Here is a 22,970-nt window from a genome sequence, read left to right on the forward strand (position 1 = left end):
GCTTTTTATAGTTTGATAAGTATCTTTTTGGTATGATTTATTTTAAAACTTTTATCTGCTAATATACAAGTTTATGATGTAGGGTGATCACAACTTGAAAATATGAAAGCAAGACACTAAATGTTTTTGGAAACTTTTAGGAAAACAATTTTTTAATGGAACAATGTTTTATTAAAAATTATTTTAAATAAAATAACACATTAAACATTTATTGCATTTTAATGAATGTTTTGCTTTTGTTTTGTTTGATAATTGTATACATTTCAATGAACAAAATTAACTAATATTAGAAAATCTTTAAAATTTAGTTTATGTAGAATGTTAATTAATTTTTGCTTGTTTTGAATTCACACTAGAAAGTATATATCATCACTGCTTGCCTCAAAAATGGCACAAAAGTATTCTGAGTCTAATATCTGAAACTGCGATTCTAACAAACAACTAAAATGCAGTGAATTTTACCATTTTGGATTCGTGATCACAATAAAGATGCTTACCGTTGTTACTTTACTTTTTTTATTCTCAGGAATGTAAGTTATAAAACTAAGATAAACTAAAACAGTAAAAATTGTAATGCACACTTGGTGTTTTAGCCTGAACAATATCTTTAAACACTGTCTTCAATAGTAATGTTTGCAAAAAGGTTTGATGTTATAATTAGTGAGATTAATAAAGTTGTAGTTGTCACAGCTGATTTCATGAAGACACAGTCACTCAAATCATCAAATGAAATTGCTTGAAATATACTCAGTGACATAAATATAAGAATAAAAAAAGATGGGACATTTAACTTTGTTGGGCAGTGGGACAAAATTTAGAAAAATGGAATGGCTGGTCACCCTATTTTTGTAATGTTTAATAAAAATTTGATAATCTTAAACCTTTTTATTATTGTGTTTTTAAGATGAAGTTCAGAAGAGTATTTTTGATTAATGATATTTTAATTCTTTTCAATTTAGCCCTGCATAAAACAAAATCTACAAAGCCTGGCACTGATCGTACTGTGAGATTTAGTAATAATTCTCAAGAAGATTCTAAAGAGACAGAAGAACGCAGAAACCGTAGAAACCGAGATGACAAATTATTTTCTGATATAAGGTAATCATATCAATTAATATTTTTGCAAACTAAGGTTTATTATTATAATACTATTAAAAATATTTGATGTTAGTCTTCTTTTGTAATTTAGCCTTTGTAATGTTAAAAATCACTTTTTCTTTATATCAGAAAAATTAATACAGTGGTTGCTGTTTATTGTGGTCACTGGTTAATGTTGTTGTCTGCGTAACGTAATCAAATTCTATTTTTTCCAACCAGTTTTATATTTCTTGCATATTGTTAAGATAGTTTTTTGAAAACATTAGTTATTAGTTTTCTGGAAGTATTATTTAATAATTATCTTTATATAAACATCCCAAGAACCTGATGTATTAATAGCAAGGTTGAGGCCAAAGTTTTAAATGCAAAAACGTGTACGTCAGACGTTCAGCACCACTTTCCTGTAAGCCTAGAAGTTTGACAATGGCATTTGGAATGTTGAGCATGATTTCACTGACTTTCCAAACGCCATTGCCAAACTTCTAGGCTCACAGGAAAGCAGCACTGAATGTCCGACGTACACACTTTTGCGTTTAAAACTTCAGCCTCAACCTTGCTAATAATCATCCAATCATCAGCCAAATTAATTGGGCAGAAATTATGCTACAAATGTTAGTTAGAAATTACATGACTAAAACAACTAGAAGTAGATGTTAGGCACCGTCTCATAACAAAGTAGTAATTATAATTTAAAATTTAGAATAGTCTGGAAGAAAAGAAATCAGCCCAGAGTAGGAGTCAAACCTGCAACCTTCGCTTACCGTGCAGTGTGCTGATCAATTATGCCACTTGGACCTCCCAGCAATTCCTCCCTTCCAGATACATTTAATCTTTAGATATAAAATCTTTGCTATTTTTTAAACACTAAAATGTTGGTAGCCAAAGAAAATACAGGTAAATAAGATGAACCAGAAGCCCCAGTACATGTAAACTCTGCTGTGTTATGGAAACACTTAGCAAAGTTTAGCTTTTAGCCTTCATGCAGTGGCATGTAGCAAGTTTTAAAATCACTTAACATAAGAAAAACAAATTCAGCAATTACATAGCAAGGTTTATCGGATGCTGGATAGTGCTGACTTCTACCATTATTATACTAAATGGATTATACTCAGGGCTGGATTAACCTACTGTGGGGCCCTATACATTTTCTTCTTACCGGGCCCCTCCCTCTCCCACAAAAAATATAAAACAATAAATAAAACAAAACTAAATATGTGAAAAACTAAAACAGATCTTTAATTTTTATTAATAAAAAATATTTAATATACAGCAATAAATTTTAGTTTTTCTAGAAAAGTTTGTACAGTTTGTTTGTAAATTTTAAAAAATTGAAATTTATTTTATTACATGTCTAACAAAAGTTATACAGTAACAATATTACCTTAAAATATTAATTGTTTAATTTAACCTTTTTGGTTAATATTTAAATAATATAATATTTTACCCATGAAAGGTAAATTGAATAATGAAAAAGATAATTTAAATAAAAGCCAAGATAGTTTAAAAAAGTAAGTATATAAATATGAATAAACTTTATTTAAAAATTCAGAAAAGTAAACTATTGCAAATTATTTACAAATCTTTTCAAAATAGACAGTTTGACTGAGCCCTTCAAAAACCAGGCCCTGGACATTTCTCACATTTGTCTATGGGATGATCTGGCCCTGATTATACTGATTTCTGCATATAGCTGATTTTGCATTTTCCTCAATAATATATAACTATTATTATTTTTAAAATTATTATGAATTGCAAAACAGATATGATGGCAGAAAATACCAAAGATAGTTGTGCAGAGCATTAGTAGAAACTTGATGTTTAACATATTTTTGCATTTATGTATTTTTTCACTGGTTCCTTCAAATCTTCAAAAATTGCAATACAGTAGAGCGTCGTTTATTCGAATTAATTGGGGACTGGGGTTGTTCGGATAACCGATTCTTTCTTTCTTTCTTTCTTTCTACTAATTATGTACAAAAAAATATATTAACCTATTCCATGTTGAAATTTTTCTCCTTTGCGTGTCACTTTGTGTTGAATTTTCGTCGATTTTAAGCCTAATGAAAATTTTTATAATAATAATCAAGGTTATTGTATTGTTAACAATTATTTATTTATTTTGTATGAACAAAATAAATATATTGAAAAATATAAAACCAAAAAAATTATACTTCAGAAGTTAATCTAGTATCAAAAACGTTTGATTCAGCACGACACAGTCCGACTGGAAAGCTTTCAGTTAACCGACGTTTCGGTTAACCTTTTTTCAGATAAACGACACTCTACTGTATTAATTATACTGCACCTTTTTGGGTTTTAATGCATCAGAACCTCAATCCTTATATGAATATCCATCTTAAATTATTTAACATTTTTACAGAAGAAAGAAGTGTACTGTATTGCATGTATGGATGATGAGGAGAGTTATAAAAGTTCAATGGATTATCAAGATTGTTTCACCACCTTGTGATAGTGAGAGAATGCCTTATTTTATAGTTTTGGTGCCTTGACAACTATTGCTGAACTCAGATTGGCAAGTAAAGCAATATTAAGTCAGTGTTTGAAGTACATCATACACTCACTGGCTGATGAATTAGAAACTCCCATGCATATTAAGTAAATGTGGTTTTGCAGCTTATATGCAAAACACTTGAGTCGTGTGAGTTCATAAGCTTCTATTTAAGAATGTTGTTGGTCAGTATGGTCATTAAGTTTATAAAAATGGGAAAAGTGAAGAACTTGACAGTTACAAAAAGGGCTGATTGTGGGTGCCTGTCTTGCTGGAGCCACAATATCAAGAACTGTAGAGCTGGCTGGTTTTTCCAAAGGTGAGATATCCCAAGTGTTCAATCGGTGGAGAAATAACCCACAGTCAGTGTCTAAAAGAAGTAACTGTGGCTCCGAAACAGTTATTCAGGAATGTGACCGACGTTTTCTGAAAAGGCTAGTGTGGAAAAAAAGACTTCCTCTGTGCAGCAATTGCTCTGATGAAGAATTTAATGAATCCTGTCCCTGGCCTATATCTACCAGAACGATGTGTGGAGAACTGAAAAGAATTGATACGAAGAGTTGCAGGACTATATGAAAATTGCCTATTTCTGCAAAGAACCAGAAAGTTCGTCTACATTAGTGCCAAGAGCACCATGATGACATCTGAGGACATGAAAAAAGTAATGTGATCAGACAAATCACAGTACACCTTATTCTGTACTGATAGTAGACAGAGAGTTTTGAGGGAGCCCCATGAAGCGATGACCCTGTTGCCTCATTAATACAACTTGAGGTTCTGGTAGGGGTGTTATGATATGGGGCATGTTTTGTTGGGACGGAACTAGTCCGCTGATATTCTTGGAAGGTTGAGTGATTTCCAACAAGTACCTGAACATTGTTGCTGATCAAGTTCATCCTGCAATGTTGTGTTTTTTCCCTGCATTTGACAGCTCTTTCTTTGAAGACAATGCTACTGATAATTGCGCAACATGGAAGCATCAATTGCTGGCAATCGGCCTATGAGTGAGGACGTGTAATGAGCACTCGTCGGATTCCAGTAAGTTGGAAAATGACTGAACAACGTGAGCAGCAATATTGCATCAAATTTTGCCAAAAGCTTGGCAATACCCAAGCGGAAACCATTCGCAAGATTCAACAGGCTTTCGGGGATGATGCCATGGGCAACACATGGATAAAGAATGGTACAACTTCCTCAAAGATGGCCGTGCATTAGTGGACAGCGAACCGTGTTCAGGCAGACCCTCAACAAGCCAAAATGAGATTATCATTGAGCAAATGCAGAGTTTGGTCATGGTGGACCATCATATCAGTCAGAGAACTTTCAAATGAGACAGGAGTAAGCATTGGATTGGTACATTCAATTTTGACCGAGAATTTGGGTATGAAGAGAGTGTCTGTGAAATTCGTATTGAAACTGCTAACAGTGGAGCAGAAGCAAAGGCGTCTGGAAATTGCACAGGACATGCTGGACAATGCAAGCAGTAATCCCAACTTCCTGAACACTGTAATCACAGGTGATGAGTCATGGGTTTATGGGTATGACCCAGAAACCAAGATACAGTCATCACATTGAAAACATTCGACATCCCCGAGGCCAAAAAGAGCACGGCAGGTTTGCAGCAATGTCAGGGTCATGTTGACAGTTTTTTTTACTCCCGTGGGGTGGTGCATCAGGAGTACACACCACAAGGCCAAACCATCGCAAAGGAGTACTACCAGGAGGTCCTTCGTCATCTTTGTGATGCTGTGTGATGCAAACGACCAGATCTGTGGTCAACCGAAACTTGGCAGCTCCATCATGATAATGCACCCGCCCATTCTGTGCATTTGATTCAGACTTTCCTTGCCAAACACAACATTCCTGTGGTTCGTCACGCTTCATACTTTCCCGACATGGTTCCATGTGACTTTTGGCTATTTCCCATGCTGAAAATGCCACTAAAAGGAACTCGATTTGAGTGCGGAATGTGACAGACTGACTGGTGGCCCTTCCAAAAGATGCCTTCCAGCAGTGTTTCCAGTAATGGCAGGATCGCTGGGAGAAGTGTACACATTACAAAGGAGACTACTTTGAAGGGTATTGGGGTTTTGTACCTCAAAATCATTAAATGTATTTTTGCCAACCAAAGGTTCAATACTTTTTGAACACACCTCATATAGTAGTAATGAAAAAGAAACTTAAAATCATAAATGTGAGAAAACCAAATATATTCCCACACTTTAAAGTGGTCAGCAAATTGCCTTTGTATCACGACTTTTGAACTTTCACCAAACACTGTTGTTGTAACTGTTTTAACAGCTTTGTTGTGGCTAAAGCGTAATCTTTAATAAATCAGATACTGAAAAAACAAAAATGTTTGAAAAGTTACACCTACTTCATAAAGCATACAAATTCCTGTATCAATTTTTATTTGTCACTTAGATCATAAATGATGTTATAAATGTAACAATTCTGAATATATTTCCCATTCCTTGAAGTGGATAGCAAATCTTTATGACTCGATATTAGACTGAGTTTCAATTAAAATGATATTTTTACAGCTGAAAAAATAATAATATATTGCATATACAGTAGAACCTCGATTATCCGGATTGTTCAAAATAAACAAAAATTTTACGAATTTGCTGATTTTCGCTTGGCAAATTGCGACTCTACGTACATGGTGGAATGCATAACTGTTTTTGTTCCAACAACATCTCACCCAGCACAGTGGTAGTAAACTTTTTAATACATTTTGCATCATAATAAAAATATAACATGATATACATATTTATAAATAATTTATATTCAAATTACATCATTACTATTGACGTGGTCCTCCACCTACGGCCTTGCGGTCTGAGGGGCCTCACACCTCGAAGGTTTATCCATTTCTTAAAAGCCGTGAACGCAACGAAAAAAATTTTACTTGTCATAAAACAATGAATAGTTTGCATTTTCATGAATAAAAATTGACAATTTCAACTGCTTTTTATTTTATAAAATTTGTCTTGCGCCACCAGAGGGTCTGGCAAAATATACCTTGCCCAGTGTTTAGATGTCTCCATGAAGTGGTTTGAGAGCCAAGAAGAGTGTAACTCAGGACAACTTAATGTCTTAAAAGTATTCGCGATTTAGCAGCTTCAAAAAGAACAGCTAGCTTTAAACAAAAATCGATAATTGAATTTCTTAATGAAAAATAATTTAATATTGAAGCTATATGTAAATCTAGACAAATAAAAATTATTCATACTGTATGTACATACTGTACATGTCTTTCACTGTCAATTATTTTTTTCTCAATTATCTGGATTTTTCCTCATCCGGATTACCTTCATCCCCAATTAGTCCAGATAATCAAGGTTCTACTGTATGTTTTAGTTACATATGCTAAGTATACTTTTGGTATTGTATTATTTTAATTGTCTACTCAGACCTTACTCATTATTAGGACTTTATACCGGTGTCTAAAAATTTTGGCACAATGACAGTTCAGAGAAAATAAAGTTTTATTAAAATTCACCTGTAGTAGTAATTTTTTCTGTACACATAGATAGATACGTGTTTCGGGCCAGCATGCCCCTCATCAGCAGATTTACTACAAACCACTACAATAATTAAAACAAATAAATAAGACATTATACATAATAATAATACCCAACATTAAAAATTTGTTTAAAAAAACTTACAGTAGGAAAATTTCCGAATACCTTGTACATGTAGATTGTTCTTCCAAAAATGACAAAGGCCTAGACACTGGTATAAAGTCCTAATAATAAGTAAGGTCCAAGTAGACAATTAAAAATAAGGACAGTAAGGCAATTTTAATATACTTTTGGTATATTCACATTCCTAACACACATTCATTTCATAATCTGTCTTATTCTTCACTATATGATGACCAGGTTAAAATACAATATGACTGCCAGTATGTACCTCTAAATAACAGACAAACTTCTCAGTCCAGATGGTGTCTGCTATTTGGAGATTATACTGTATATTATCTCTCTTCTTCTTATCAGTTCATCAAAGTTTTAAATCAAGTTTCTACTAGATATGTAAAATTATTAACATAATATGTAATTAATATATAGATGACATTATTGATCAGTTAAAACATGTAAAGATTTTGTTATATTGAAATTAAAAATTTGTTAGGGAATCAAGAGATGGTGAGAATCGACGTGGTGGAAGAGGTGGATTTAGCAGTGCTGGCGGTGGAGGCAACATGCGTGGTTCTAGAGGTCGAGGACGTGGCCGAGGAGGAAATTTTGGATTCGATAGTCGTGGTAAGAGAGAGTTTGATCGTCAAAGTGGAAGTGATAAAAGGTTGGTTAAATATATAATTAAAATATTTGAATGTTAAGATTAATTGTATATATTTGCATTAAAATTGAGCTAATTTTTGTGTAAATGATATGACAATAAAAGATTAGTAAAAGCTAGTCTTAGCTTTTACTAATCTTTTATTAGACAAAGCTAAGAATAAAAAATAAATATGAAGAGGGATTCAGAGAAATGCATCAAGCTAAATGGACAAGAATTAGATGTTAATAAATTTGAATATCTCAGAAGCTGGATAACAAATGGTAAAATGTGTTATGAAGTAAAATAAAATTGGGGGGAAATGTAGCATTCTACCAAATATTTAAAGTAGTTGAAAATAAATTTTTTATGCCACTAGTCATAATTAAGGTATTGAAGTCATTGTCTGGTGGAGTATCCTGACATTGCGCTCATGAACAAGAAAGTTGAGTCACTAGAAAATTCTTCTGATCTTGACTCCAATTATTTGTTTTTTCTATTGAGTCGAGGCCTTTTCAACAAATGATATTGGAAAACCCAAATGTGTTGACTCATTCTCCCTTAGTCTGACTTGTCACCAAGTGATTATCATTTATTTGATCCCCTTATTTGATCTTTATAAAAATAGTTTACAATGATGAGATGCTAAACTAAACAATTGCCATAATTAATAATGTTGTTGTTAATAATTAGATATGAAGTAATTTGATATTAGAGGTAGACATTAGGTGCCATTTTTTGTCGAAATTAATAATTATTAATTTAGGTAAGAAATGGCACCTAATGTCTATCTCTAATACCAAATTACTTAATATATAATTATTAATAATAGCAAAATGATAGCCTGATTAATTGCAGTGATCATTTGATTTAGTATCAATGCATCAGACTTCAAGAAGTTTATTATATTTACGATGATGAGATGGTTGATGCAGTTCTTCACCAGATTTTGGGTCAACTGAAAGAATTTTAAGCTGCTGTAATATGAAAGCTAGTGAACTGGTACTTATTTACTTTCATAATTGTAGTATACCTGACAACTTCTAATGAACAGAAATGGAGAGCTGGATGGCTGAACAATTAAGTTTTTAGAATACTGCTTTGAAACCTGGGAATGAAGTCAGACAGGTTGAAAAACCCCAGAAATTTTTTGGGAGTAGTTCATCTCAGATATGTTTGCTCTTATCCAGTGCCACTACTGGTTACATGGAATACAAGAGTAGTTGCAAGGACTACTCATTGACATACAAAAAAGTTAAAACTTTGAAGTTTATACAAAACTTCAAAATATTGGTTTTTAAAAACATTATGATGGCAATTACAGTTTATCAGGCCATCTGGTACAATCATTATGTACATGTTGATGCAATGTACTGTACTTGTTAATTATTCAAATACTTTAATGTTTGAATTAGCCACCTTTGGGTACATTTGACCTCATCCCTCACTGCCTGGTCACCCTATTGTAGAATGGACAAACCCATGAGGGATTTGATTAAAAATAAAGGCCGCCACACACGTTCAGGAAATCCTTTGAGGAAAAACTGTGCAGGCCTGGCCTTGAGGAAATCCAGAATTTCCTGTCGCCCACACACGAGGAGGAAAATCTCTCAGTTAAATTGTTTTATTGCCCTGTAAACGAAAACTCTCTCCCCAATTTTAAGTCGGTGTTGTTATTTTATTGCACTTAGAAGGGTTCGATTTGTGGAAAGTGCACGTGTTCAAATCAAACTGCCACTTTGTATTCTTTCAGTTTGTCGTTCGACATCATTTTGTTTCTCCTGTATAAATCTTTTTTACATTATCGCAAGTACAATTTAATCTATACACAACTCCTTTACATTTTAAAACATTAAATGATTTTTTTAATAAGGTTATTTTTTCATTTACTTTTAAAATTAGCTCATTTGAAAATTCATTACATAATTAATTAGCTCTACATATTAAACCATTTCTCTACTTTACTTTGTCTTGTTGTTAAAATATTATTTCAAATGGTCGTGTTTTAATTTATTCTGATATTAGAAAAAAAAAAAAAAGCAAATATAAATAATTCTCAACCACATCCGATATTAGTACAAATTGTAAAAATTATTATCGCAAATTAATTTTATAATTAAAGTTTAATAAATTATTTTTAATTATTAATCTTATGACAACTTAAAATAATATTTTAACAATGTTTTAATAAAACATTAAAACAGATATTAAACAGGTATAGGTATTAAAAGAATAATTTTTTTTAAATGTAAAAGAAAATGATATTATAGAGTATCGAGATGTTTTATGAAAACTAAAGAAGTGAACTGAAAAGTTTTCTAAATATTAAAATGATTTATAATTTTAATTTACTCGAGAAAGTTTTGATCTGAAAATAATTTTAACTTTTATTATTTATAACCTAAAAAATTAATTTTTCAGGTTATAAATAATAAAAGTTAAAAGGTTATAAAAAATAATTCTTCTAAAGATTCTCGAGACATTGTTCTCACTACTCAGCGGCCTCACAACTGAATGACACGACAGCGCACACGTTCAGTCGGCCTGCACAGTCCAAAACTGTGCAGGAAAATCAAATGGTTTTTCGTTTCTACTCCGGTGGACTGTACAGGCCGCTGAAACTGTACAGTTTTTACTCACACACGTTCAGGAATTCCTCAAGGTCAGGCCTGCACAGTTATTCCTCAAAGGATTTCCTGAACGTGTGTGGCGGCCTTAAGTTCTCTTAGTTCCAGCAGAATGGAAAACTGGTTGAAGTAGACAGAAAATAACACAAAAACACCAAAAAAAGTTAGGAAATAGAAAACGATAATAATAGTATAGTTTAGTATCTACAAAAATGTTAGTATTTCATAAAGTTTAGTATTTTGTAACTGGTTTTTTGTGTTTGTGTGCTAGTTTTTGCAATAGTATTTTATATATACCATCATGTATGACAGGCAATTAACTAGTTCACATATATAATACAGTTTAACCCTGTAACGACAACCCTAATATAAAGTCAAATTTTTATCGGTCCCATGATTTTACTATACTAGATAATGTTAAAAAAAAAAAACCACTTGTAACATAAAACCCTGTTTTAACATCATATTTGAAGCACTCCCAAATTTACAAAATTAGATTACAAAATTTTATTTAACAAAGAAAATACCATGTTCAGTCCTACGGTCAGAATCCACTTTCTAGAATGACTGTGGGTGGTACTCTCACCACCTGACTTTGGTGGGGTAAGGTTCGCCACACTTTTAAACAATGACGTGACAATCAGTTATTATATACTCATTTTTAAATTACTTTATGCTAAATTGTTAAATATTCAGTTTTTAATACAACATATATCAAATAGTTTATAAAAGAAATAATTGAACCATTTTTAATTGACATACTTTAGTTTAACCTTTTGTTGTCTTTTGATTTGAAAATTTTATTTTAAAAACTGGAAGTTCTGCCATTATTGAAACTTAAGACAAATAAATATTTTTTATTACATTGATGTAAACTTAGACATAGTAATGTAAATAAAGTTGATTTAAACATGTAGTTTGCATTTTTTACATACGATAATAAATTATCATCATCATCATCATAATAGATACAGTATACTGTATTACCATTAAGAAATAATTTTATGGTAATACATACGATGTTAAATTAGAATGGATTTTATAATAGATTCTTAAACACACTTGGTACTTTTTATGGGACTGAAATTATGACTCCACAGATAACGACACTTGGTTATAATGTCAAAAAATTGTTGGTCCCATGGATGACATTATAATTGGGTTAAACATATTTGAAACTACAGTACTATGAACATGAGCAGTGGTCAAAATGTTGGTATTTTGTTGATACTTTGACATTAACTATAAACAAATATATATTTATAGACAAATTGAAATTAAACATATGCAATAGTTCCTGTATCAAATTATTCTCCGAAAAGACATTTGTCTGTATTCATTCCAGAAAAGCAATTACTTTTGACATTTATTCTTTTTGAAAGACTAAGTATGATTTATACCTTTCTTTATACTGAGTCAGATTATTTATACTATATGTAAGTTTTGAGATAAAACAATAATTATTTTTCCGTTTTTGCTCTATCCAAGGTTAAGCTTATTTGACCGACAGTACATGATTCTTTAAATAAAACATAAAAATCTTTACTTGTGGTATTGTCTTTATTGTTCTTATAAATACATTTTGATCTCTTGATCCTCTTCAGTATAATAATAAGCTTAATAGAACAATATTTTCTAAAAAAATAAAACAGCATTACATTAAATTAAGATAAAAATCTGATAGTCTATAGTAATACTTACAAATATTGGCCTACAAGCTTTACACATTCCAAGTTGCTCACTATTCTACTCTTAAACTATGCTATCAGCAATTGAATACCATTCTGGTGATACACATACATGGGATAAGGAATTGGGAATGTAAAATGTTCTTTATCTCTGTAGGGTCTATTTAGATCCATATTTACAAGTTAATATTGTGAAATTGAATCTATTTAGCTACATTTTGTTAACTGTTAAAAGTATGAAAGATTAATTATGGTTAAAATGATTGTATACCAGGGATGGGCAACCTGCGGCCCTCGGGCCGCATGCGGCCTGCAGTAATATTTTTTTGCGGCCCGCATGGCATAAAACGTGAATAAATATATCAATTTCCCAGCTTAATGAGATATTCGACAAAAATTCAAACATTATTTTCTACAACTTATATTTGTGAAAAGTTTTTTCGCAATGAATTTAGTAAAAATTAAAACAAGAAACCGGCTAACAGATACATCAAAACTAATTTAAAACTAGCAGTGACTGATATTTAACCAAATATTTCCGATATATTACGTTTAGATCGGTGCCAGAAGCTATATTAAGTATACCTATGCTAATTTATAATTATATACGAATAAAGAATTGTGATTTACCGATAGTTCCCCCCTCTTTTCTGTTGTGTGCGGCCCGTGTCAGTTCAAAAGTTTTGAAATGCGGCCCTTACGTAGAAAAAGGTTGCCCATCCCTTTCGTATACCATTAATTATAACCTAGATAAAAATTTTGAACTTTTTAGATTTTTTTTTTTTATTAGAGCCTTTATATATGAAGTCATTCAGCATGTTGATAGAATAAAGATTGCAGATTAAATTCATAAAACATTTAAAATGCAAATCAATTATAAATTCTACAAATGCTTTGTCATTTTAATTGATAATTTATTTAACTCATCAGGTTTTTGCATTCTCTCACTAAATTAAGCCGGCTTTGTGAAAGATCAATTTACACAGTTATGGGCAAAGGGTGGGTATATCAATGCTGTGAATGTGTGTAGATAGAGAAATGGCTTATTTCTTAATTTATCATAGTGAAAACAGCAACGGATAGCAAAATGGAAAATTGTTTTATAAGCACTTATTTTATATAGTTTTAAGTAAACATTGTAATTCAGTTGTAGTTAAAATTCTTTCATGTTTCTTTCTTTGACATTTTTTACATATATAAAAAGAAAAAAATAATAATATAGTTTTGTTTGTCTAAATTTATTCCATATATTATTATAATAAACTTATTAAAAGTAATTATAACTTGCTTTATTATACTTCTTATGTCTGATTTTTTTTTATATTCTATTTCCTCAAATCAAAAACTCAATAGTTATGCAAATTTTCATATAATCGTGAGATCAGATTTTGAGTGATTATAAATTTTGTTGTGAAAGAAAATTATAATTGATGCAAACTCCAAACAGTGAGTGGCCTTGGCCAGGAATAAAGTTATTTTTTCTTCTCATCTAAACTATAACAAAATGTTGTTAAGTGGGGATTTACTGTAAAATAAAATATAGTGTTTATAATTTTGCATTAAGACTGATTTTATTTGATAAAGATAATCATCTTTATCAAATAAAATCAGTCTTAATGCAAAGAGGTGGATAAAGATGAATAAACATGCTGCTTAAAATATTTATTTTATTAGAATAAAAGCTGTTTTTCCATATGCTACATTTTTTCTAGCGGTGTCAAGCCAGTTGAAAAAAGGGAAGGTGCTGGTGCTCATAATTGGGGAACAATTAAGGATGATCTAGAGTAAGTATTTGAAAAATTTATAAAATTGTCTATTAAAAAAATAGTGTTGTATTAATATAATAGCCACAAATTTAAGTTTTAAAATCTTTAAAAATTGAGCTTATACATTATTTGTAATCTGTATTTCACATGACCAGATATTCTCAGAGGTAATAAAGAATTTATAATTGTGAATTTTAATATATAATTAAACACAATGTACTAAAAATAATAAAAACCATTAAAAAATCCACTATAAAGTTCTTTGCAATATTTTGGGAAGGGGAAAACCTTGACTTGACAATGCTTGCCAAATTTGGATTTTAAGAAACAATTATAATATAATTAACTTTTTACAAGTATTCAATAACTAGCAGGTAGGCCTGGCGTTGCTCGGGCAATAGCGAAGATTAAGATTATTACGTTATAGTCACAAAAGAAAAAGAGTAATTTCATCAACAAACTAAGTATTTCTAAAGAAAGGTCAAATTTGAAAACCGAATGTTCTAATATTGTTCGTTTTTCACGACGTGTTCTGGTTATATCGTTCGATTTTCATCAAATGTTCTAAAGAAGAAAAATCAAGAAAAACCGAACTAATCTGTTTAAATTTGAAAATCGAATGTGTTCTAACATATTACTCTTTTTCTTTTTTCTTTTTTTTTTCCAGAGCCTGTAAATCTTGCACATCGATTTCTCTTCTTCTCCATTGTTACTTCACACTATCATCGTTACTTAACACTTTGGTACTTAAATTTGGTACCCAGTGTACCAAATTTCAACTTTCAACTCCTAACCGTTTCAGCGAAAATTAAGATTATTACGTTACAGTCAACGTTACCCATTTTCACAGAATGCAAGAATTGTGTCCCCCCTGTTTCCAGACTTATTACAGAATTTTTTGATGGGTCTAAAAATATGTTCGATTTCCCGCAAAATGAAAAAAACTGCATCTGTGTCTTGCACGTCGCTTTCTTTTAACAATTCCATTGTAACGTAACACTTTCATTGTTGATGGAAGTGTTAAGCCTTAATCCTGTCCTTCTCCCCCGTGGGGAATTATTTCGAAAGATCCCTTCTTAGTGTGTGTTCTCGTGAAGTACCCTAATTATGTACCAAATTTCAACTTTCAACTCCTTACCATTTGTGCTCTTAACATTTCCATTGTTACATAACAATTCCATTGTTGACTCTTTCATTCTTAACGATTCCATTGTTGACACTTCCATTGTTACTTGACACTTACATTGTTACTTAACACTTCCATTGTTGATGGAAGTGTTAAGCCTTAATCCTGTCCGTCTCCCCATGTGGGAAGGGACACTAAGAAGGAATTTCGAAAAATCCCTTCTTAGTGTGCGTTTTCGTGACGTACCCTAACTGTGGTTGATCTGCTAGTAATGTAGATTTTGCTTTCTTGAAGATTTTAAAACAGGCTTAAGTTTCTCAGAAACAAATTTAGCAATTTCAACATAAATCTTGGCATAAATAATAAAATAATAACACACAATAAGTTTAGTACAGTAGTGCCTCAAATAATGGACGCTGCGAACAATGGACTTTGTTTGGCTGTTACGTGACTCGAGCAACGGACTTTCCGTTTGGCAGTTACATCAGGCAAACAACGGATTTTCTGTGAACAAGTGCAAATGATGTTTCAACTCTTTTGCCATTGCCATTGACAATCTGTTATTTTTAGATGTTTTTCCCTTCTTGGCTTCCCAGAATAGCTTCTTGATGTAGGTATACGGGTAGCCTTTGGCTGCAGAAGAGTAAGCTGTTTTTTTTTCTTCTTCATGAGTAGCCCTGATGGTCAAGCTCCTTCACAGCCTGAAGTACAGAGCTCCCTTGTTTGTTACGTACCCTGTACTGAGGTTATTACATCACCTCAGTGCAAGGTATTTACATTTATTCAAGTGTTATGCAAATCATGGCTTCTAAAAAAACAGGAAGGTAATTTTCAATTGAAATAAAGCAAGAAATCATCAGAAGGAGTGAAAGTGGGGTAAAACAGTTTGACCTTGTCAAAGAGTTTGGTCTCAGCAAGATCACCATCAACACCATTTTAAGCAAGAAAGATGCCATCAAGTCAGCCAAGGTTGCCAAGGGAGTCTCCAAGATCTTCCATGTGAAGCGTAAGGGCTGTTTCACACTATGGCCAACTCGACCGACTGGTCCGATCCGACCGATCCTATAATCGGACCGACTAGTAGTAAAAACATTCACACTGAGTACAATTGTGTCGGTGGCCGACTCATAGACTCATAAGGACCAATCGGAACGCATGTTACAGATCAGAACACTAGCCAATCATGGTAAGTTTTTCAATTTACACAGAAAACATGGCTGTCATGGAAAGCGATCGTGCATTTCTAATTGTTTTAAAACATATTTCATTCGTATTCAGAAATTGTAGTTCTGAATATGTTACAATTTATTGTCAGGCCATATCTTTGGCAACAATATCTGTTGGAATGTTTTATAGTCAATCATGTACCTTCAACGTTTAGTTTCTTGGAAATCTCCATCCAAGAATTATTTTTTTAATGTTGTCTTTATAATCAGCTCGCCGAATATTGTAAAGCCACGGATATTTTCTGACTTCGTTTATTAAAGCTTCCGAGAAAACTGTACCTTCCGCCATTTTCTAACTTTGGATAAATCTAAACTCTGATTGGTTATAGCTTTGAAGCTCTCATTGGCTGTAGCTCACTGACTGCTCCGACCCGACTACAAATATTTAACTTTTTAAATCTGTCTGACTGGAACGACCAGTCAGTTGGCCGACTAGTCGTTCCAGTCTGCTGTTGCCATGGCAACATGACTTGGAGTCAGTCCAGTTGGTCATAGTGTGAAACAGCCCTAAGTCTTCACTCCATGATGAAATTGAAAGGCTGTTGATGGTTTGGATCAATGACAAGCAGGTGAGAGGTGATATCTCTACCCAAGAAGTTATCTGTCAAAAATCCAAATTCATCTATGATGAGTTGAAGAAAAACACTCCTGGAACAAGCAGCAGCAGTGGCAATGAAGAAGAGGAGTTTAAAGCCAGCAGGGGGTGATTTTTTTAGGTTCAAGAAAAGGCATGGAATCCACAGCATCACCATGCATGGTGAGGCTGGCAGTAATGACAAGGAAGAAGCAGAGAAGTTCTCTGTTGATTTTCAACAATTTCTCAAGAATGAAGGATACCTCCCACAACGAGTTTTTAATGCTGACGAAACTGGTCTTTTCTGGAAGAAGATGCCGAACAAGACCTTCATTACCAAGGAGGAAAAGACTTTGCCTGGATACAAGCCCATGAAAGACAGGCTGACACTCCTGTTTGCAGCCAATGTTAGTGGAGACCCAGGAAGAACTAGCTGAGGATACAGAAGTGGTGCAGGAAATCATCTTGATGGCCCGAGAGTTGGAATTGGAGGTGGAAATGGAGGATGTGGAGCTCATTGAAGAACACCAAAAAGAGCTGACAACTGAAAAGCTCCAAGCACTCTTGCCCAGGAATATGATGAAGCTCAAAGGGAAGCTTCATCTGATGACGAGGAGGCGCAATCCAATCAACCAATTTCAACTGCTGCTATCAAGGACTTCCTTGTCTTTTGGAGAGAGGTTCAGGAGTTTACCAACACTCACTATCCAAACAGCTGAGACCAACAGGCTCAATGATCTCTACAATGAAATGACACCCTTACCCATCATTTCAGACAGGTGTTGAAGAGAAACAGACCACCTTGTACATGTTTTTCAAGAAGCCAAAAAACAAAGGGTGGAACAAGAGGAGTTGACCCTGCAAGCCTCGGTAGCCTCTCCTGAATCTGACTCTGATTAAAAAACAATAAAAAGAGACCTGCTGCATTGTGTAAAAAGTGTGTGTCTGTATGAATGTGTGAAGAAAGTGTTCCTCCTGGCATAATTGGTGACTGCTCCATTTTCATTTTCTCTCTTTCTTTCTTTTTGTTTTTTCTTTTAATGGTACAGTATGGTTATTTTATGCTGCGGAATGAATTAGATGTTTTAACAAGTATTTTTATGGGAAAATGCGTTTCGTATAACGGACTTTTCACTTAACGGACATGCACCTGAAATGGATTAAGTGTGTTATATGAGGCACTGCTGTATTTGCATGAACACAATTTTTATATTTTACTGGATAGATGAAATTATAAAATATGGAAAATGTAGAAAAGTTGTGAACAACTTATAATACTGTAATTATATGTTGTCTAGAACAGTGTTTCTTAATTTTTTTTGGCCATTGTACTCCAAGAGATTTCCCTTCATTATTTTGAATAGAGAAAATAAAATTAATATATTTCAAAAATCAATTTATTGGGAATTTGTTTATTTTTACACAGAATATAAGGTTTTTCTTTTTTTTTTTGTAAATTCATTCCTCACAATCGTCCATATTTATTTTAACACAATTGATAGAAAAATTTAGATTTGCTCAAGAGCACATAAATAAATGATTTTTGGCTGATTATGCTTCCTCTATATTGAACTTAGAAATTTTCAGAACAAGTCTATAGAATTCAAATAATAACAAAATATGTTTATTTAAAAAAATTCTATGGCATTTTCTTAAATAGAGTGGCACCTTGTACTTCCAATGCCTCAGTGTTTGAATGCTAAAGTTGACAAAAATTCACTTTAGAGTTCAAATGAAGTTTCAAAGTTCAAACTGCATATTCAGTGAAAAATGCACTCTCCAACATAAAGTAAATTTCTGAACAAAGAATTCAATCTCAAATTAGCAATAATATGTTAAATTTCACAACCAAAAATAAAATTAAATCACACATCTATGTGAAGTAATTACAACTGTTAAAATACACAAAAACTTTCTGTTCAACTCAATATAACCTTTGCTTATTAATCATGGTGTCCAAGAAGTGTGAATGTAACAAAGCCTAAGAGGAAGGTTGGAATATTGACAGTTGAGATGATAAACTTATTGTGAAGAATGAAAACAATACATAAAGAGAAACAAATCAAAACTGGGAAAGTGTAGATATAAATTACCTCAGTAACCTTAATTTTATTCCAGTAATATCTTTGTAATAAACCAGGAAAACAATTGAGACTTATGTTGAGAAAGATAGGTCCCACATGAAGCCCTTAGAATGTAAGATTCATGATATATTAGTCACATAGCTGCACGGTTATGAATTTACATGCGATGATCCACAAAAGCTTGTTCATAAGTTAAACCAGGGATGAGCAACCTTTTTCTACGTAAGGGCTGCATTTCAAAACTTTTGAAGTGACGCGGGCTGCACACAAGAGAAAAGGGGGGGAACTGTCGGTAAATCACAATTCTTTATTCGTATATAATTATAAATTAGCATAGGTATACTTAATATAGCTTCTGGCATCGATCTAAACGTAATATATCGAAAATATTTGGTTAAATATCAGTCACTGCTAGTTTTAAATTAGTTTCGATGTGTCTGTTAGCCGGTTTCTTGTTTTAATTTTTACTAAATTCATTGCGAAAAAACTTTTCACAAATATAAGTTGTAGAAAATAACGTTTGAATTTTTGTCGAATATCTCATTAAGCTGGGAAATTGATATATTTATTCATACTTTATGCCATGCGGGCCGCAAAAAATATTACTGCGGGCCGCGGATTGCTCATCCCTGAGTTAAACGATACTGCATTAATGGATGGTGGATATATCATAGTATAGTGGAACTATGCTTAACAAGCACCATGCATAACAAATGTTTTGCATAATGAGCAAAACAAATTGTTAAAAAATGACTTGCATAACGAGTGACCAGGAGAGGGGAATTCCCGGATTTTCCGCATGCTCCATCAGTCTGTGTTTAGCACTCGTTCCGCTAACATCTTAGTGTCGCTCGTGATCAGATTTTTCCAAACTTGTGTCACACATATTACATATAAACATCAACAATCATAGCCTGTTATAAAATAAACATGCCAAACGATATGCCAAATTCTTGGGCTATGTAAAGGCTATAATTAAAATATCAGATATTAATTATTTTGACTAAAGGTAAGCAGTTATGCTGCCATCTCATATTAAATTTAATGACCGATTCCAAATAAAATTTTAGAAATGTCTGAATTAAAAATTAACTATTTATAATTATTAAATTTAATACGAGATGGAAACATGACTACTTACCTCTAGTTTAATTAATTAATTTCTAATATTTAATTATAGCCTTTACGTAACCCAAGAATTTATCATATCGTTTGGAGTGTTTATCAAACATATTAGCTGTGTTTTTTTTTTGTTTTGTTTTTTTTTTCTGCAAATTGAATTCTCATTCCAGGATGGTTCATCCCGTGCTAGAAGAAAAGATGATGATGATTCACACGCTCCTTAACAGTGTATATTATACAATTTTTTTAATAAACGTTATACATAAAACATTTGGGTATTTTTTTGGTGTGGAATGCATTATCATATTTTACATTAATTTCTACAGGAAAAAGTGTTTTGCATTACAAGTAAGACTCTGGAACGAATTATGCTCGTTAAGCAAGGTTCCACTGTATATGAAATGCTGCAAAATGATAAGGATATAGATAGCACCAGAGCAGAGTTTATAGCATACTAGTAAAAAATGAAAGATTTGACAAGAGTTGAATTTACATTGCAGCCACAAATAGATCTCTCTTAGAAGGATTAAAGAACTTCTTTCTCAGTATCATATTTGTGTTCACAAATATGATACTGAGAAAGAAAACCAAACAACAGTGCTATTCATATATGCCTCGGAACCAGGAATTGAAGCTAAATTGGAGCAAGCAACACTGATTAAAAAGTGTTTTACTAGAGAAGAAACTAATCAGATAATAAATAAATAAATAATAAAACCAATGGAATCGGTTAATCTAACATTAAAATTAATCAATTCTAAGAAATTTTTCTTTTAAAAAAATTTCGAGAACTACAATTGAAATATACTTTTTAATTCTGATTTCGACAGAGTCGAAAGAAAAAGAAAGACCAGTAAATCTCTTTCACTATTTCTTACTTTATTTTATCCATATATAAAGAAACTAAATTTTTAGATATGTTAGAAATATATAAAGTAGGACAGTCAAGCTGTTCAAAAATGTTCATTGTTTTTAAGATGTTACTCGAATAAAACTAAGGTTACTGAGATGTTTCTACTACTACTACTACTACTACTATTATTATTATTTTATATATATATATATATATATATTATTATTATTATTATTATTGAGTAATTTTTACTTAAATTATGTGTATTTGTTGTTTTAAGTTTATTGAAGTGGGTATTGTTTAGGGTCTAGAAATGGGATTAATTCACTTTGTTATTTCTAATGGAAAACTTGATGGAATGAATTAAATTCGAAGTATGACGCACCACTGTATTTATTTAGCTTGCTATTCAAGTAATATAATTATATTACTTAAATGGCATGCATTTTAATTATATCAATATTGATTTGATGTATGTATGTATTAAAATTTTAGAGTACAGCTAACCCCACTGAGTGATGAAAATCCAGAAATTGGTGAAAGAAGTGGTGATGAAATTGTACCAGAACAAAATGACATCAAGTAAGTACTAAAACTTTATAAGTTAAGATTATATCAATAATTTTGTGTAAATTTGACTATATACATTTGTAAAGAATTATTTCTGTATTTTAAAAAATGCAAAATACAGTAGAGTGTCGTTATCCAAAAAAGTTCCAGTTGGATTGTGTCATGCTGAATTGAATTTTTTTGATACTAGATTAACTTCTAAAGTATAATTTTTTTGTTTTTATATTTTTCAATATATTCATTTTGTTTGTACAAAATAAAGAAATAATTTTTAACGTTACAATAGCCTCGATTATTATTATAAAAATTTTCATTAGGCTTAAAATCAACGAAAATTCAACACAAAGCGACACGCAATGGAGAAAAATTTCAACATTGGATAGGTTAATATATTTTTTCGTACATAATCGGTCACCCAAAAAAATGAGTTATCCAAACAACCCATCCTTAATTGATTTGGATAAACGACGCTCTACTGTAATCAGTTTTTCTGTAATCTCTTTCATAGATTTTGGTTTTAAAAAAACTTATTAACTAATAAAGCTGTGGATTTTATTGATATAAATATTATTTACTCTCCCCCTGTCCCCCACCAGATTAAGCCGGCTTTGTAGAAATTTGTTTTTACAAAGTGTGCAAAAGGTGGGTAGATTAATGCTGTTAGTGTGTAGATAGAGAAATGGCTCTTACCATTCTTTATCAAGGAAATGACAGCAACATAAAATATATTTACATTTATTATCATTATGAAATCAAAATACAACAAATATTTTTCATACTGAAAGTAGTATGTAGATTCTGCCACTGATTGCAAGACAACTTTATGAATGATTTCATTGGCAAATTTTTGCTCTGCCCGCTGAAAAGTTGTTTTGTGCAGTTAGTTAAAAATGAAGTTTAAATGGAGATACAATTCATTATATAGTTTTTAATACTATAAGTGAATCATAACTAATATTCTTTAAAAAATCATACTAAACTTTCGAGCAAACTTATGTATGTATTTCTAACTCATTATTAAATGTTTGTAAAATATAAATGTAAAATTTGATAATATTTTTCTTTTTGGTAAATCAGATTCAACAAAAGAATATAAATGAAACATAACATCTGGGTAATAGTAAATTTTCATATTTTTATACATGATATTGGTCTGTGACTCAAAATTACATTATATATCTGTGTGTTTTTATGTCTGAGTTTTGATTTTCAAAAATTCAATCTTTATATAATCAAAGTAAAAATGAACAGTATTGAAACAGAAAATTTTTAACTAAAATACTTTCTTAAAATGATTAAGTATTCTATCTTTTAGGAAAATATTGTGTTAAGATTTAATAAACTTTATTCTGTGTATTCTATTTTTATGTTAACTTATAATATGGAAATTACAGTTTGAGTACATGATTTTCCAGTTATTGGACAAATTTATATTAAAAA

The 22,970-nt window shown here is 31.7% G+C and overlaps 2 protein-coding genes and 1 non-coding gene across 3 annotated transcripts in view; 2 read left to right on the plus strand and 1 right to left on the minus strand.

Annotated features, from left to right (window-relative positions):
- Positions 1 to 22,970, minus strand: part of LOC136985887 (serine/threonine-protein phosphatase 1 regulatory subunit 10-like) — a 660,716-nt gene that overhangs the window by 448,669 nt on the left and 189,077 nt on the right. The gene's annotated exons all lie outside the window — the stretch shown is intronic.
- The window catches only part of LOC136985873 (SERPINE1 mRNA-binding protein 1-like), a gene marked incomplete at its 3' end in the record, with an annotated part of 48,539 nt that overhangs the window by 19,525 nt on the left and 6,044 nt on the right, over positions 1 to 22,970 (plus strand). The window contains exons 2-5 of the mRNA XM_067283246.1: positions 960 to 1,098; positions 7,748 to 7,918; positions 13,922 to 13,993; positions 21,456 to 21,542. Coding sequence (XP_067139347.1) covers positions 960 to 1,098; positions 7,748 to 7,918; positions 13,922 to 13,993; positions 21,456 to 21,542 — 469 coding nt within the window. The remainder of the gene's footprint in view (positions 1 to 959; positions 1,099 to 7,747; positions 7,919 to 13,921; positions 13,994 to 21,455; positions 21,543 to 22,970) is intronic.
- Positions 22,117 to 22,249, plus strand: LOC136985919 (small nucleolar RNA snoR639/H1). Its single transcript, XR_010882408.1, has one exon. It is a non-coding gene; the product is annotated as a small nucleolar RNA snoR639/H1 (small nucleolar RNA).

This window comes from Centruroides vittatus, unplaced genomic scaffold (assembly GCF_030686945.1).
Source record: "Centruroides vittatus isolate TY-2023 unplaced genomic scaffold, ASM3068694v2 contig_980, whole genome shotgun sequence".
In the NCBI taxonomy this organism is placed as follows: domain Eukaryota; kingdom Metazoa; phylum Arthropoda; class Arachnida; order Scorpiones; family Buthidae; genus Centruroides; species Centruroides vittatus.